The 17,530-nt window shown below is 44.8% G+C and overlaps 1 protein-coding gene across 1 annotated transcript in view; it reads left to right on the top strand.

Moving 5' to 3' along the window:
• Positions 1-16,712, top strand: part of plxnb3 (plexin B3) — a 41,100-nt gene extending 24,388 nt beyond the window's left edge. Inside the window, exons 5-39 of the mRNA XM_026332977.1 lie at positions 2,059-2,187; positions 2,303-2,403; positions 2,501-2,633; positions 2,982-3,141; positions 3,572-3,680; positions 3,759-3,867; positions 4,241-4,357; positions 5,333-5,446; positions 5,594-5,684; positions 5,766-5,935; positions 6,026-6,177; positions 6,429-6,534; positions 6,764-6,900; positions 7,065-7,241; positions 7,320-7,485; positions 7,638-7,769; positions 8,087-8,182; positions 8,261-8,422; positions 8,695-8,846; positions 9,893-9,993; positions 10,357-10,574; positions 10,688-10,866; positions 11,183-11,249; positions 11,330-11,476; positions 11,616-11,696; positions 11,802-11,880; positions 11,969-12,072; positions 12,155-12,242; positions 12,799-12,965; positions 13,067-13,227; positions 13,310-13,457; positions 13,562-13,626; positions 13,851-13,926; positions 14,010-14,084; positions 14,948-16,712. Coding sequence (XP_026188762.1) covers positions 2,059-2,187; positions 2,303-2,403; positions 2,501-2,633; positions 2,982-3,141; positions 3,572-3,680; positions 3,759-3,867; positions 4,241-4,357; positions 5,333-5,446; positions 5,594-5,684; positions 5,766-5,935; positions 6,026-6,177; positions 6,429-6,534; positions 6,764-6,900; positions 7,065-7,241; positions 7,320-7,485; positions 7,638-7,769; positions 8,087-8,182; positions 8,261-8,422; positions 8,695-8,846; positions 9,893-9,993; positions 10,357-10,574; positions 10,688-10,866; positions 11,183-11,249; positions 11,330-11,476; positions 11,616-11,696; positions 11,802-11,880; positions 11,969-12,072; positions 12,155-12,242; positions 12,799-12,965; positions 13,067-13,227; positions 13,310-13,457; positions 13,562-13,626; positions 13,851-13,926; positions 14,010-14,084; positions 14,948-15,052 — 4,374 coding nt within the window. The 3' untranslated portion in view covers positions 15,053-16,712. The remainder of the gene's footprint in view (positions 1-2,058; positions 2,188-2,302; positions 2,404-2,500; positions 2,634-2,981; positions 3,142-3,571; positions 3,681-3,758; positions 3,868-4,240; positions 4,358-5,332; positions 5,447-5,593; positions 5,685-5,765; positions 5,936-6,025; positions 6,178-6,428; positions 6,535-6,763; positions 6,901-7,064; positions 7,242-7,319; positions 7,486-7,637; positions 7,770-8,086; positions 8,183-8,260; positions 8,423-8,694; positions 8,847-9,892; positions 9,994-10,356; positions 10,575-10,687; positions 10,867-11,182; positions 11,250-11,329; positions 11,477-11,615; positions 11,697-11,801; positions 11,881-11,968; positions 12,073-12,154; positions 12,243-12,798; positions 12,966-13,066; positions 13,228-13,309; positions 13,458-13,561; positions 13,627-13,850; positions 13,927-14,009; positions 14,085-14,947) is intronic.
• Positions 16,713-17,530: the final 818 nt, after the last annotated feature.

Below are 17,530 nucleotides of genomic sequence, written 5' to 3'. Positions count from 1 at the left end.
GTTTATATACAAATCTGACAACATGACAGCATAAACATGCAGTATATGTACAATAAGACAATATGAACATAGTTTATATACAAAATGACATTTAAAAAAACGTGCAAAATGAAAACCTGAACAGTATAATGTGCTCCCACCCTGTAAACGCACCAATGTTATCATACTTTGCCATTTAGTTTTGAAACGTTTTTAAAATTAAAATTAAAAAACTTTTTTCAATTTGATTCAGTTTATTTGTATAGCCCCAAATCACACCACAATCATCCCAAGGCACTTTACAAAAACCCAACAAATCCCTTATGAGCAGCACTTGGTGACTGTGAACAGGAAAAATTCCCTTTAACAGACGAAACCTCCAGCAGAACCAGGCTCAGTTTGGGCGGCCACCTGCCTTGACCAGTTGGGGTGAGTGGATAGAGGAGAGAGAAAACAATAAATGACAAATAAGACACTATGCAGGTTGGTGGGGCCAGTAAATGCACATTGGAAATATGTTCACTGATGTTCTTGCTGTGAAGGTTGTTACCAGTGTGAACAGTAAATATGTATAGTCCTCCCTCTGGGTTTGAACTGAGTGGATGCCCCAAGTGAGTTCAGATATCTTGGGCTTCTGTTCACAGCGGCGGTAACATGGAGCATGGGATTGACAGGTGCACTGGTGCAGCATCAGCAGGAACGTGGGGGAGATTTTAAAACAGCGAGGCATGTCTAATCAGATATTCAGATATTTATTTCTCCCAACCGTCCTTCTGATCGAAGTTGCTGGACCTGTTTTTCTGGGCCTGAAGGAAGGAATCAGCAGCTTCCTGTTTTTGTTTGGAACTGGAAAGTCTGAGCTCCACCAGGAAACACCTCACAGGCTGAAAATACACAACAATAACAACACAGAACTCATTTACATCACACAGTGAATAGAGAGTAGCTTGTAGCCTGAGGCTCTTTATCAACAATGCACTGATACACTGTGTGTGTGTGCGTGTGTGTTATGACTAACAGTCGTTTAGCTCGGGGGTGGGATGGGGGGTGCCAGGGGACCATGCTCAGACTCTTGTTGTTGATTGGTTATTGGTCCCCCAGGTGCACCCTGGGTAAGGCTCCAGCAGGATAGCCCTGACAGTGTGTGTGTTAATGAGGTCTAATCCTGCCTCTGAGCCTATGCGAGCTAAACAGCGGAGCTTTGATTCATCCTGTTAATATTTAATCACATGCACTGTAACGCCATGTTATCAGCAACAAACTGCGGCACATTAACTTCTTTTAGATTCTGCATCTGAGTCTCATTCTGACAGTGAATCTGTTGATCAGATGAACTCTGAGGTCAAAGGTCTTCCTATAGAAATGTTGCTCAGCCACCCTCCTGCTCCACTAATGAACGGCCAGCTTTCAGCTTCTGTTATTTTTATGTCTATAATATTTGGGAGTATTTGTGTAGCATGGGCAGAGTCTGCGGACAGAGCAGATTGACCACAGGCCGGTTGGTGGCTCAGTCAACTTCAGTGTGCAAAATGTTGAACCACAAACTGCTCTTGATGGTTAAAACAGCAACTGGTAAGATTGCTGGGTGAATGACGTGATGTGGATAAAGAGGTGTGTAATGCAGACATTTACCAAGTTACCATCTACAGCAGAACCCTCTCACACTAAAAGCAACCACATCTGCACATCACAGTCCATATGTTTGTATATCAGACCTGCTAGATTCAGTCTGATGCTTGGCTGACCATACTCTTATCAGGATGCTGAATTCTGGACATGGGTCAGACAACAATGGATTAGGATCACCGGTGTGTGCTAAAACCCTCTAGTTGTTTTCCATGGCTTACACCATGCTCTTTCTTTAAGTCACAGCCACTGGAACATGATGGAAACAGCACCATCTAGTGGCAGGTTGTTGCTGTGACAGCAGGTGTTCTTCTGTGAAGACCTCTCTCTCCTTTCTCTCTGCTTTGTTCACTGAAGTTAATCACCACCAACATGTATAGCTCTGATAACTTTGCCCAGAAATCAGCTCTCAAACTAAAACAGCTCACCTGTGTGTACCTCATTGTTTTGCAGGTGTTGGTGCACTCTGATTGGTCAGGGGATCTCTATGGCAGTGTATTGGTGGATAGGGGCAGTCCGGTCAGCGCTGACCTCCTATTGGACGAGAGTCAGCGGCACATTTATGTTTTAACTAACAGCAGGGTGAGACACACCATTTTCTGACCCTCTTCCTCTCACATATTTTTCAGTTTTCCTGCTTTGTCTTTCCTTCAAACATAAAAACAAACTGTTGTGTTTCCTCCTGTTTGTCTCTCAGCTGTCGAAGGTTCCTGTGTCATCGTGTGAGAGACAGACGGACTGTCAGTCGTGTCTAACTGTCCGAGACCCATACTGTGGCTGGTGTGTCCTGGAGGGAAGGTAGGTCTGTCTGACTATCTGTCTGAGTGCCTGTCTGACTGACTGCGTGTAAGAAATATTTTTAAAATCTGTTGATGTTTGTTTATTTTTTGTCCAGGTGTTCTCGTAAACATCAGTGTCAGCGTCACGTACAGCCCAACCATTGGCTGTGGAGCTTTGAACCAACCAATCAATGTGTGACAGTGCAAAGCCTGCAGCCGGCCAATCAGAGCAAAGATGAGCAGACACAGGTAGACTTAGGTTGTTACCTAACAATTATTGATCATTCATCCATCAGCCAGAACATGTGGACCGGTTGCCTGTTGCAGGGCGGACACACATGCACATTCACAGCAGTTAGCCTAAAAACCCACACAGACATGGGAACAGGAGTCCATCAGTTTTAGGTTTTCATTAATTTCAGGCAGCTCTTTTTGTTTACCACTGATCTCAACCTGCAAGGAGATAATTCATCAGTCACATTCTGCTTTGCATAGTAGCTGCAGAGCCACTGGAGAAAGAGGCCAGTCCACAGGCCACATGTCTGCTCAGTGCAGCCTGTTGATCTGATCAGGTGTGTTCCTGTATCCATCCCATAGGTAACGCTGTCAGTCGCCCAACTTCCAGCCCTCACTGAAGTTGAGTCTCTGTCCTGTGTCTTTGGGCGACTCCCACCTCAGGCTGCCATCGTCGTGGGAACTAGCATCACTTGTCAGTCACCTGCACCGGAGCTCCTCCCTCCCATGCCAACTGGAAGCGGTGCGTAGAAAGTGCTTGTTAGGGCCCTGGATGTATAAACAGTGGTAATCTCGATTAATTAAAAGAAATGTCTGTAAAATTGTTGACTCCTCCATCTGCAAAGAAAATCTGTTATTTTTTTCTTTCTCTTAATTTGCAATTTGAAATTAAGGCAGTTTTGCATTTGTGACATCATTCAATGTAAAATGTGTGGGGAAACAGGAAACAGTAATAAACATATTGCCGTGCAGATTATCAGTCATCCAGGTCATGATGTTCCCAAAGGTGCTGTTAAATCATGGGAATGTGCAGTGACACACTGGAAAACTTCCTTTGCTCATGTAGGCAGGCAGTTTCCGTAGAAGAAAGTCCAGTATCCAGGTCCTGTAATACTTCAGAATTCTTTAAATGAGCATAATGACTTCCTCTTTGTGTGACTCTCTGCTTACAGATCACATGATCCTTCCTGTGTCGCTGATGTTTGGTCATGTGATCATCACTAGGGGCAACATGACCTTCTACGACTGTGGAGCCGTGAGCCGACTGAACCAGAGCTCCCAGTGAGATGCAGTAACACGCACCTTACAGTTGTGATTGGTAATGACCAGGGATGGTGAAGATGAAATTGTGTGTTTCAGGTGTCTGGCGTGTGTCAGCAGTGTATGGAGGTGTAACTGGTGTCCTCTAGACCAACTCTGCACCCACAACCACACCTGCCCCAACCAGCATATCATCCTCAACCAGAGAGTGAGACCGGCTGTCTGTCTGACTGTCTGTCTCTCTGTTTGACTGTCTAGCTGTGTCTGTCTGACTGTCTGTCTGTGTCTGGCTGGCTGGCTGGCTGGCTGGCTGTCTGTCTGTCTGTCTGTCTGTCTGTCTGTCTGTCTGCCTGCCTGCCTGCCTGCCTGCCTGCCTGTCTGCCTGCCTGCCTGCCTGCCTGCCTGCCTGCCTGCCTGCCTGTCTGTCTGTCTGTCTGCCTGCCTGCCTGCCTGCCTGCCTGCCTGCCTGTCTGTCTGCCTGTCTGCCTGCCTGCCTGCCTGCCTGCCTGTCTGTCTGTCTGTCTTTGTCTGATTTTCTGCGTGGCCCTGTCTGACTCACCTTGTCTCCTCAATGCCTGCAGGACTCTCCCGGTCCCTCTTCCTGTCCTCAGGTGTTTACCCTGCAGAGTTCAGCCTTGGTGCCAATGGGTCTGAGCACCTCTGTGGTTTTACGAGGACGAAACCTGGACGTGTACACTGTGAGAACATCTCCTGTCTATCACTATCATCTTTTTGATTGTTTGTTAAGGCTTTCACATTGTACAAGTTTGGTCTGTTCCCGTGAGATCATCTTCCTGGCCCGACCCACTCTGATGATGGCTCAAAGCGTCCTTATTCAGCTTCCGTAACAAATACTAATTACAGTGTCACTTTCCAGCTGACCAGCTTTCTCTCTCTGGTCGCTGCACAATTTGGTCTCTTTATTCACACGCTCTCCTTCTCTGGCTGATATCTCCGCTCTTCTCTTCACTGTCTGCTTCTCTCCCCCTAAAGAAAAACATGATTTCCGGATTAGTCCCAGCTGCGTCAATCACACACTCAAATTTTCACTCAAGCACACACACACCTGATGCAACCAACCTGCGCCACCTAACCACACCAACCATCCCACAGACAGATCCGCCTCCACATACTGTGGACTCGGGCACGCTGTGATCAGAGGCCATGCCCGGGCACGGAACACCAACAATGTGTGCTCTGCCAGAGCGCTTCACCTCAGAAGTATTGTGATGATGTCAGTGTGTTTTGGCCCAGTGCAGTGTGAGTGCAGACCAATGGGGGAGTTAGGGGGCAAACAATCATTCTAGGGAACAGTACAAGGCAACTGTCCCTGCTATGAGCGCATCCTGTTTAGTCCTGAGTGGGTCAGTTCTGCACTGCTCAATGCAAATATTTGGGTTAAAATCTCAGTCATCGCGTCCACATGCTGGCGTATATATTTACTGATTATTGGAGTCATCCACGGCTCAGTCATCAGTTTGGTCACAGCTGTTAAGGTGGAATTGTTTTATCGATATTTCTGGAGAGAGGATTTTTAAAGTCTTTCAGAAGTGATAGTGTTTGACGTAAAATCTTGGCCATGTTAGAAACCTGGAGCTCCCTCACTCACATGTCTTTATTTATGTAACTGATGTTTGTTGTCACGTTGGTTTATGGTCCCTGTGTCTCTGCAGGACGAAGCTCAGTACGAATGTGTCGTAGAAATCGAAGGAGTGCAGTTCAGTCTGTCAGCTGCTGTGGAGAAAAGACACGACAACACACACACCTTCACCTGCAGCCCGCACCAGGTAGCACACACACCCTGACCTGTGTGGTTTTTAGGTAGTTGAGAACTGTAATAATTAACTGTTGTGAATAAATTCTGTGTAACTACCTTTGTCACTATATTTATACCTTATACCTGTATGTCCCTCCACCTGTCTGTATTTCTGTAGTTTCACTATGCAGTCAATGAGCTTCAGTATTTGGCTTCTGTCTATCTGCGCAGAGGAGAGAGGCGCATTGACACCTCACCTGGCCTCCGACGTAAGCACCTCACCTGTGTGTGCATGTGAATGTGCGAAAGAAAAATATCACCAGCTAATGTCTGTTTCCTCTTTTATCCAGTCCTGCTGTATGACTGCTCAGCTGGCCAATCAGATTGCTCACAGTGCAGGGCAGTGCCTGAGGAGTATGGTTGCGTGTGGTGTCCAGGAGGACCATCCCCCAGCTGTGTTTTTAACCAATCATGTTCCAGCACACCTGCAGACACTTGCCCACCTCCTCAGATCAGACAGGTGAGTGTAATGATGAGTCTGTCTAAGGAGGGCCCATTTGTTGACATGGCAACATTCACACTGTCTGTCCACCTCACTGTGTGTCTGCAGGTGCTTCCTGTCTCTGGTCCTCTGGAAGGCGGAGTCTTGGTGACGATCATAGGGTCAAACCTTGGTATGAGGTACCAGGATGTGGTGGGCGGAGTCACAGTGGCAGGTGTTCAGTGTCTAGCCCAACCTGAAGGATACCAGATCTCCACCAGGTAACACACACATGGATTTCTCCTTCTATCTTTGTGAGGACCCTCCTTAACATAATTAATCCCCCAGCCCCAAATTCTGACCTAGACCTGGTTCTAACACTAAAACCATGTCAGGTCCTTAGAACAGACCTTTCAATGTCCTCACAGTGGTAGGAATGTCCTCACTCTCCAGGTCTAAGTCTCTACCAGGTCCTCACACAGGCAGCCACACTTGTACAAACTGGTTAATGCAGTGTATGTGTGTGTTGTAGGGTTGTGTGTGAGCTGCAGCCCAGTGGGAAGCAAAGGGAGGGGCCTGTCCTGGTTACCGTGGGAACAACTCCACCTGGGAGATCGACACAGATCTTCACCTACCAGGTGAGCCTGAGGAGGGACCTGCAGTGTTGTTGTACAGTTTGAGCTATGAACTGATCTGGTCTGGCTCCACATATTTGGGACCAGTTAGTCCCAGAGCTAACCAACACCTTCAGAGTCACTAGGACATGCAGAAGCCCATGAAGGAGATACTGCAGTTCAAGATTTGAATATATTCAGTATTTCACTGTTTTTCAGGCAGACAGCTACTGATGATTTCATATCTGTTCAGGACCCTCAGCTGTTGGATCTGGTTCCTGATAAAGGTCCAGTCTCTGGAGGAACGAGGCTGACCATCAGAGGACGACAGCTGCTGACCGGGCAGCCGTCTGACCTGAGTGCCTTCCTGGGCCCCCAACCCTGTTACATGTGAGTATTACTAGTACTATACTACAGTACTTCTACTGATACTCCTACAGCTGTTCCTGATGCTTGTGATTAAACACGTCGACTTTAACTTTTCAATATTTAAACAAACTTTTGACTTTGATTGATTTGACTCATCATTTTTTTGTCTCCTTGTTCCCTCTCAGTGTGGAGGAGGTAACTGATACCCAGTTGGTGTGTCAGACTGGTTCCAGTAATCAGACTGGGGGAGTCACAGTTCGGATTTTGTTTGGTAAAGCAGAGCGGACAGTTCCCAGTGTCACCTTCCATTACCTTAATGACCCCATCATCACTGATGCCACACCTGCTGAGAGCTTCTATGCGTAAGGGCCTCATCAGCAATAATCAATATCTTAAAACCAATCCAATATCCTTAAATGGGAATGTCTTCCTGTCCTCAGTGGCGGGCGTGTCATAATGGTGACGGGCAGGAACCTGGATGTTGTGCAGCAGCCAATCATATCAGTGTGGGTGGAGCCTCTTGAGATCCAGAGGGTGAAACGAAAAAGACGATTGGCTCTCCTCACTGCCAAACAGCAGCTGGTGTTCAACAGCACCATGACAACGGTGAGATCAACTGGCCAGTCAGAGACAAATCTATGGTTGGGAACTGTTCCGATTAGCTGTCTCTCTACTGCCTCCTTCTCCACCTGTCTGTGTCTCCTTCTCCACCTCTCTCTTTCTCCAACTGTCCCTCTCACTACCTGTCTGTGTCTCAGGTGTCGGAGCACTGCTCTGTCCTGTCGTCCTCTCAGATGAGCTGTCCAACCCCGACAGTGACCCCAGATGTCAAAGTGAAGGGTGTCTGGTTTCAGCTGGACAATGTCAGAGTCCACTATGAGACTATTAAGGTACCTGTCTTCTTATTATATGATTTAAAACAGAATCTTCAGAAACAGAAAAATCAGTTCTGTGGTTAAACTCTGTTTGGGGACGTCATGTTGGTCTGTAACAGACGTGCAAAAAGTCTCCAAAATGGGCCGGGGGGGCAGACATACAGAATGAATTCTGGTCCAAATACAGTATCTGGTGAGGTTAAAATCACTCAATCCTACAGACAGAAATCCAGTCTGAATGAGTGATAGAGGAGAATCCACCTTCTGCACATGACAAAAACACAGCGTGTGTCTGATGGAGTAACCTGCCTGTCTGCCTGTCTGTCTCTAAGGGGAAACGCTTCACTTATTATCCAAACCCGGTGTTGTTTCCTCTGAACCAAGAAGGCCCGTATCGTTTTAAACCAGGAGGAGTGATCGCTGTGGAGGTAAAATGACTACTGAGAGACTGAGAGACGTACTGACCAGTTCAACCAGTCCACTCAGGCTGTGTTTTTGTCTCTCAGGGTCAGGACCTTACAAGAGCCATGTCCAGGCAGGAAGTGATGGCTCGGCTCGGAGACCAGGAGTGTGAGGTGAAGACTCTGGACAACACCCACCTGTACTGTGAACCTCCAGAGATCCAACCAAAGAGTGTGGACGACAGCAATGAGCTGCCCAGCCTCAAGGTGACACAAGCTACATATACATATAAATCTATCTACAGACACATAATTACATATGAATAATATACACACTGTAATAGAAGGCTACTGTAATGTCAACAATGATATTTGGTGCACAAGGTTCCGAACACTCAGTTCTACGCAGACCTAAATATGCCCAGACCCTGCTGTGGCTCAGCCCACTGCCACCAGCACTGTGCTTGACCCGGTTTGGTTAAAAAAAAATCAGATTTTTCTCATAAATGATCGTTTCTATCTGTCTGTCTGTCTCCCAGGTGGTCATGGGAAACCTGCAGGTGGACCTGGGATTGGTTCAGTATGACAGTAACTCTTTGCTATCCCCTGTCCCATTGGCTGCTCAGATTGGTCTGGGGGCAGGTGCAGCCGTCATCATTCTGTCAGTGCTGGTCGTCATCCTCATGTACAGGTTGGTGCGGGTCTGTCCACCTCCACCTGTCTGCACATATTCCAAATATGAAGTTCTTCCCTTTATCCGCTGTCTACACCTGTGTTTCTGCGTCCCGGTCCCGGCATGTGTGTCGAGCAGGAAAACTGTATAAGTTTGCATATTGCTGATGTACATTTCTGTTGGTAACAGGAGCGAGCTGTTGTATTACAGACACCAGACTGATCATTTAGAATTACATCAAAATAGGTCATTTTAGTTGCACGTTAAAGTCTTGTTTTGTAAACGATGTATTTTTTTTTACACTTTTGTTCTTAGGTCACTTTACTTTTTGTTAGGATGATCATGTTCCTCTCTGTCTGACACTACATTTATGTTCTGTATCTTTTTTTTCTTGTTCTTCATTGGCTGCAATGTCATCACAATTGGGATGTGTGCTAGAATTAAAAAATTACACTCCCCATCCCACTGACGGAAAGGGAAGCACAGATGAAGCAGTGGTGACTTTCCTTTACACAATCTCAAAACATCTCATGCATCCCAATGGATATGCAAGAGTTTTATTTGTGGATTTTAGCTTTTAACTTAGTGAAGATATTCATCCTTTGAAAAAAAAGACTTATGGACTTTAATATTAATTATGGCCTAGTTTTAGGGATAAGGAACTTTCTCTCTTGTTTTATACAGATGATATGGTCTTAGTCACACTTCTGTATGAAAAAGAACCTTTTGGTGCTGTCTGAAAATACAGAGCTCAAGCAAGCCTTCTTCAAATCAATGTGACAAACACAAATGAGCTGATTATCTACACCAGACAGAATCGAGGACTATATCTGGTGCAGCTGGAGAAGCAGTGTATGAAAATTTTGTCCAGAGTGTTTTATCTTTGCATTTTTTTCTGAACTGAAACAAAAAAGCTCTCCTGTATTGTTTCAATGACTAGCAAAATGGTGGGCACATCATTAGTCTCCAAATTATGTTTATGTATTTATTGGACAATGAAGAATTATTCTATTCTATTCTATTCTGTTCATCACCACCTCGTGTTTGTGTTTCTGTGTTTGTAGGAGAAAGAGTAAACAGGCTCTCCGAGATTATAAGAAAGTTTTGCTGCAGTTGGAAACGCTGGAGATCAACGTGGGAGATCAGTGTCGCAAAGAGTTCACTGGTACTTACACATGTTGGATGTACAGTCTCATCAAAATGATACAGACCAGATTGTGGGGAAATATTCTCACAGTTCAAATCAATTTATTCATATTTACTAAATTTGCCATATAACACTTTACTACCTGTAAATATCTTTAGACTTTCAATTTGGAAAAACTGTCCACATTAAAGGTGGTAAATGGAAAATATGTTACATTTTCATTCATCCACACAAGTCACTGGCCTTGGTCATCGGGAGCAGTTTGTGATTCAGGAGAGTTCAGTGCTTCAGCAGGAGCATTTTGCAATCAAGACGCCAGCAGCTTTAACACTGAGTTTGTAAAAGGAGCACAACACTGTCATGTTCTTTTCCTCCTCGTAGACCTGATGACAGAAATGATGGACCTGAGCAGTGATGTCGGAGGACCTGGACTCCCCCTTCTGGACTACAGGACATATGCCGAGAGAGTCTTTTTCCCCGGGCAGCAAACAGCGCTGCTGGCCCGCCAGCTGGACCTGCCTGAGTCCAGGAGGCAGACGGTCGAGCAGGGTCTCCAGCAGCTGAACAACCTACTCAACAACAGACTTTTTCTCACCAGGGTGTGTGATGGTCAGGGGGGGCAGGAGAAGAGTTACATAACGCTATTGTAAACTGGTCTCAGAGCAGCAGACACCGGGAGCTGCAGGTGATGTTTTTTTACTGTCTCTTTCAGTTCATCCACACTCTGGAAGCCCAGCAGGGTTTCTCTCAGAGAGACCGAGGTTATGTTGCCAGTCTGCTCACCATGGCCCTGCACGATAAGCTGGAGTACTTCACTGAAGTCATGAAGAGTCTGCTGCAGGACCTGGTGCAGCAGTATGTTGCCAAGAACCCCAAACTCATGCTACGCCGGTACGTAAAGCAAACACACCCTCATCTGTGCAGTCTGTCAGGTCCATGCAGTTGGTTTTTCATGTTTCAAAGCTGCTCAATTTCAAAAGAAGACCACTTGTGTTTAGATCTCGACATCTTAGATTCTCTATGCTGTGAAAAATTATGAAGAAAGTAGAAAGTTGGGTGGCACAGTGAGGCAGTGGTGTCTGTCTGACTGACTTTCTGTCTTGAGTCTGTCTGACTGTGTCTTACTGACTGTCTCTGTCTGTTTGACTGTCTGTCTGACTGACAGACTGTCTGTAACCTGTCTGACTGTAACTCATCTGTGTTTCAGGACAGAGACAGTTGTAGAGAAGATGCTGACCAACTGGATGTCAATCTGCCTCTACTCCTTCCTCAAGGTAAGTAAACATTTCTCTGTCTGTCCATTGTGCTGTCTCTCTGCAGTCGCCCGTCTCATGCTCACCTGTTTGTTTGTCAGGAGGTGGCGGGGGAGCCTCTCTACATGCTCTACAGAGCCATAAAGTATCAGGTCGACAAAGGGCCAGTTGACGCTGTAACAGGAAAAGCCAAACGAACCCTGAATGACAGCCACCTGTTACGAGAGGACATTGATTACTGTGCTATGGTAACCATGGAAACACACACACCTCACCTGTCTGCTCTTGATTCATTTAGACACACCTGAACATAGTTTATAATGGGGAGGAAGATTTTAATACGAGTCAAACGCAGTTCAACGGTGTCTTCACCTGTCCTTATCTCAGACCCTGATGGTGTTGGTGAAAAATGGAGTCGAAGTTCAACCGTGTCCTGTCAAAGTGCTTGACACCGACACTATCACGCAGGTACCTGTCCATCTGTCTGTCTGTCTGTACCTGTCTGAGGCATCACCAGCTACCTGTCATGTTCTCCAATGACTCACTCACACCTGTCTGTCTCCCTGTCTGCAGGTGAAGGATAAGATCCTGGATCAAGTGTACAGGGGAGCTCCATTCTCTCAGAGACCAGCAGCCGACAGTCTGGACCTCGGTACAGACACACATACCTCTGTCAACTGTCTCACCTGTCTGTGGTTTAAATGACAGCTAATGATCTATGTTTCTGTGTTTGATGACAGAATGGCGTTCAGGTCAGGCAGGTCATCTGACCCTGTCAGATGATGATGTCACAGCGGTGGTTCAGGGTCGCTGGAAACAAATCAACACACTCCAGCATTACAAGGTAACAACAAACAACCAATCGTAGTCTGTCTTTACTAGTTTTCACATTTCCCTAATTGTCCTTCTTGTCTCTCGTTCTTTAGGTTCCAGATGGAGCGACAGTCGCTCTGATTCCTCGTTCTCAGAGTTCAGGTGGAGTTGGAGTTAACCAGGTTTTCCAGACTGGAGAGAGTAAGAACACACTACATCTAAACAATGTGGAACACAAAGAACATGTGGAACAGTGACAACCCAGCACAAACAGAACCCTAACAGCTGTAGAACATCTGAAACCTACAATCAGCACAGACTGAGCAACCCACAACCTGATATAGAACTCAGAACCAAAACAAAAAAGGCCACTTGGAACATAGAAAGAACAGATAGAGAATTGTCTAGAATGCATGGCCAACTATGCAGACCTTCAAGGATCCACATAGAACATGTAGAACAATTAGAAAAATAATGCTACAATAACTATTTAGAACATATCGAACCAAAAATAAAGAGAACAATATAGAACTTCCATTCATCCATTATCTATATCCACTTATTCCTATGTAGGGGTAACAGGATCTGCTGCAGCCTATCCCAGTATTTAGAATCTAGAACTCAGAACCAATGAATAGAAACACTGTTCATACAACATAAAACCAGAACTATCACAGAGACACTAAACCAACAGCACCTGACATCAAGAATTTACACTCTTTTGTTTTTTGCTGTGGTGTTTGTGTTGTTGCCATAGAAACTCCAATGCTGGAAGGTGAGGAGGAGGAGGGTCTGCGTCTGTGGCATCTGGTGAAGAGCAGCGAAGATCCTGAAATCCCAAAACACAGAAAGAGCAGCATGAGGGAGAGAGAGCGAGCCAAGGCCATACCTGAGATTTACCTGACCAGACTGCTGTCCATGAAGGTATTAACACATTACCACACCTGAGATTTGCCTGAGTTGACTGTTGTCCATGAAGGTAACACGGTACCTACCTGGTTTGCTACCTGTCTGTCTCTCTGTAGGGGACACTGCAGAAGTTTGTGGATGATGTCTTTGTGGCCATCCTCAGTACGAAACGTCCTCCTCCGATTGCTGTCAGATTCTTCTTTGACTTTCTGGACGACATGGCTGAGAAACACGGCATTGATGACCCTGAGACTGTTCACATCTGGAAAACCAACAGGTAAGAAACACAACCGGTCACTTGACACACCTGGCCATCCTGCTGATCTGTCTCTGTGATGCATCTGTGTGTCTGCCTCCAGTCTCCCTCTCAGGTTCTGGGTGAACATCCTGAAGAATCCACAATTTGTTTTGGACGTTCAGGTGACCGACAGCATCGACGCCGTCCTGTCTGTCATCGCTCAGACCTTTATCGACTCCTGCACCACCTCTGAGCACAAAGTGGGACGGGTACGACCTGTCTATCTGCATGTCTGTTTGCCTGTTACAGTGTGTGGTGTCTGTCTGTGCATGAGTTTATTCATGTGACCTCATAACCACTTCTGTCCAATCAGGACTCTCCCGTCAACAAGCTGCTGTATGCCAGAGAGATTCCCCGATACAAACAGCTGGTGGAGAGGTAAACTCGCATAGAAACTCACACACACATCTCTTGCAGTTACCACTGAAACACTCTGCCACACAATAACCACACAAACACACACTCACTGCTGTACTGGTTACTATAGAAACATACTGTCATACAGTTACCTTAGACACAACACTCAGTGTTGCATAATCAACACTGAGTGTTGACATGGTTCATGGCTCTGACTGAGGCTTTGGCTCCATGTGTTGGAACAGGTATTACAGTGATATCCATAGCGCTGCATCAGGCTGTTACCAGGAGATGAACTCCACTCTGACTGAACTGTCTGGGGTCAGTATCCACACACTGAACTATAGACATCACTGAATGCATCTACTGGAGAAAACTAACACTGGTTTAACACTGTGTTTTAGAGTTTTGCCTCAGAGATGAACAGCCTTGTTGCTCTCCACGAACTCTACAAGTACATCAACAAATATTACGACCAGGTAACACACACAGAGTTTAACATTACTAGATTAACTTCAGGCAGCCTGTCCATGTCTTTATTTGTTTCATTTTCTGTTTTGTTTACGATACCCGTTATTTTTTGTTCTGTTGATCAGAAAGTTGATTTATAAACATTTCAAATCCCAAATACTAAATGAAAATACTTTGATTTAAATTTTTTTTGATCTTTCATTAATTTATTTTGATTTATTTTGAAATTGTCCAGTATAATACATTTCATAAACACCTTCCAGAAGCACATACAGCATCAAATACAGTTTGTCTCACTAACCCTTAACTGAATTTCCCTGCTTGTTCTACATTACTGAGAAGGAGTAGGGAGACAAAAGATCTTGATATTTAATTAGGAACATCCCTACATAGAACTACACAGTAATAGGTTTGTCTGCCTCTCTGCCCCTGTCTGCCTGTGTGTACCTGACTGTTTTGTGTGCCCGTCTGCCTGTGTCCACCTGTCCGTTTGCGTGCACCTGTCTGCCTGTGTCCACCTGTCTGTCTGTGCACACCTGTCTGCCTTTGTCCACCTGTCTGTGCGCACCTGTCTGCCTGCGTTCACCTGTCTGCCTGTGTCCACCTGTCTGCCTGTGTCCACCTGTCTGCCTGCGTCCACCTGTCTGTCTGTGCGCACCTGTCTGCCTGTGTTCACCTGTCTGCCTGTGTTCACCTGTCTGTCTGTGTCCACCTGTCTGTCTGTGCGCACCTGTCTGCCTGTGTCCACCTGTCCGCCTGTGTGCACCTTTCCGCCTGTGTCCACCTGTCCGCCTGTATTCACCTGTCCATTTGTGTCAACCTGTCTGCCTGTGTCTACCTGTCTGCCTGTGTCCACCTGTCTGTCTCTCAGATCATCATGTCTCTGGAGGAGGACAGTTCAGGTCAGAAGATGCAGTTGGCGTATCGGTTGCAGCAGGTTGCTGCCCTGGTGGAGAACAAGGTCACTGACCTTTGACCCCATTAGCCACTCATAGGAAGCTTTGATCTCTGACCTCTAACCCTTGAAGACAATCAGAGTCCTACTGAGGAAGAGGAGGACGAAGATTAAGCTTTTGAAGCAGCTCTGAGACTGAAACTTTGGAAATCTATGGACTCCTGTTAACAGTGTCTTCCTGTGTGTGTGTGTGTGTGTGTGTGTGTGTGTGTGTGTGTGTGTGTATGTGTGGTGAATATACGAGGAGTATAGTCAGACTCAGGAGATCCTTGTTCTTTGGATCCCTTCACTCTGCAGCAGCAGCCCAATAACAGCTTCACTGTTCGAATCATTGACAGTTTATAGGACAGTGAAAGGTATAGTCAGCTTTTCTTATTCTGCACACACTAAACTTTCCTCACAATCCACTTCCTGACTTTTCAGTGTGTGCATTTCATAGACCCCATGTGGTTTTGTGCAGCTGAAAAGGATCAGCATAAGATGCAATTTTTCTGTGCGTCGGCCTTGTGTCGCTCCTTGGTAACACAAGTTCACAAATTCTAAAGGGCGTGGTTATAAAAAACTCACTGAAACAGCTTGTGTGTTTGTATAGATGTTGATCGAACCATCAACACTGTTTCATCAGAATCACTGCCTATACCTTTAAATCTAAACCTCAACTGACCTGAATCCAGTATTACTCTAACCTAAACCAAACCTAACCTGAGTGTTAGACCAACCTATTGCCAGTCTGTGCTATTAAAAGACAATCTAACCAATCAGATCAGGGAACATCACCTCCTGCTGCCTTGCACGACATTTCCCAGAGTTCCCTGCTGTTCCGTTGTCTGTGAAGAGTCAAAAAAGCACAACCTTAATACTTTCTACACTGATCATGTGTCGATAATTGATCTGCTGATCGCAGACATGCTGGATGTTTGTACTACTGACAGTATTTTTTTGCCTTTGCTACTGAAACCAGCATTGTCTGTGCACTGTCAGAGATCCCAGAGATTGAATGCAATAACAGAATCAGGGAGCGTTTTTTGAAATCACATTTCAGTTGGATTCTAGTTTCCCATCATTTCTTTACAGTCGAGGGTGAAGCTACAAGTTCTATTACTAATGAGGAAAAAGGTTTTTTTACCTGGACCTCTATGAATAAACTCAACTCTTAACAACCTCAGGGTAACCCACACTGAGTCCCAGTCCTTCCAGTCTTCCTCAGTTCCATGTTGAGTCCAGATTGACTCTCCAGGGTTCTCAGGTTTAGGTAATCCCAGCTATGAGTCCTGAATTTTTTTATTTATCAGCCAAACAGCACAGAACAGATAGGTCGTTTGAAGATAGATTCAGAATTATAGGGTTAGCGTTACCTGACCTAACTCACATCCAAGGGAGAGTTTAAAGATTTAATGTATATTCAGTCAAATCTGGTTCCTTCAGGAGGACTCCTTTTGTTTGTCTTTAGGTCAGTTCACTACTTTAGAGCAACCCTTTTCAAAGGATTAAGACCATTTTCTTTGGGTCCTGTTGCTTTTTAGTCCAGTCAGACCTTGGTGCTGTTTTCAGGGTAGATCAGCTGTTTTAGGATGGTTTGATTTTAGTCAACAAGGTGAAGTCACAGATCAAACTTAACCAGATTCTAAGTCTACATTAATTAAATTGAAATTTTGCAGACCTTTTGATATATATGTATGTATACACATATATATATATATATATATATATATATATATATGTATGTATGTATGTATATATATATATATATATATATATATATATATATATATGTGTGTGTATATGTGTATATATATATATACACAAGAAAGAAGAAAGAGCAGAAACTAGAATCGTACTGAAAATGTTTTGAAACATTGAAGTCGAACCTGCTGAACAAACAAAGAGCTGATAGATAAAAAATCTGGGTTTTAAACTTTGTGTGTGTGTGTGTGTGTGTGTGTGTGTGTGTGTGTGTGTGTGTGTGTGTGTGTGTGTCACTAAGTTATTGTGTGTACAAAAAGTCCTATTTTATACCTATTTATCCCAGCTGTGCCTTAACTTTTGTGGCTAGGTGGTGCAGCCTCTAATGAATGAGAAGATAAATCCATGTTAAGGTTTTACTTTTGTTGAAAGGGGGTGGGAGGGAGGGAGGGAAGGATGCAACAGCAAAAAACTTACTCCAAATTATCTTGTACATATACTCCAGATTAAACTCAGTTACACTGAATATATGCTACAAACAGCTAGCATAACATTAAGCTAGGAAGAAAAAATCAAATCAAGGTTTTACTTAATTTTATCAGCTTCTATTTCTGAAGTCAAGAATGAATGAAAAATGCACATAGATTTTATAATTTTGTAATAGGATTCTTTGGTCGTATTAACTGTTTAGAAGTATTTGTGTAACCTAGTATAAAGTTATGCTAGCTGCTGTCAACTATAAATATCATAGACCAGAAGTTATATCTTTGCGTAAGTATAACATTAATGATTAAAAAACAGCTATCATTTTATTAG

This window comes from Mastacembelus armatus, chromosome 7 (genome assembly GCF_900324485.2).
Source record: "Mastacembelus armatus chromosome 7, fMasArm1.2, whole genome shotgun sequence".
Lineage (NCBI taxonomy): Eukaryota > Metazoa > Chordata > Actinopteri > Synbranchiformes > Mastacembelidae > Mastacembelus > Mastacembelus armatus.
This window is presented reverse-complemented; position numbering and strand designations above follow the sequence as displayed.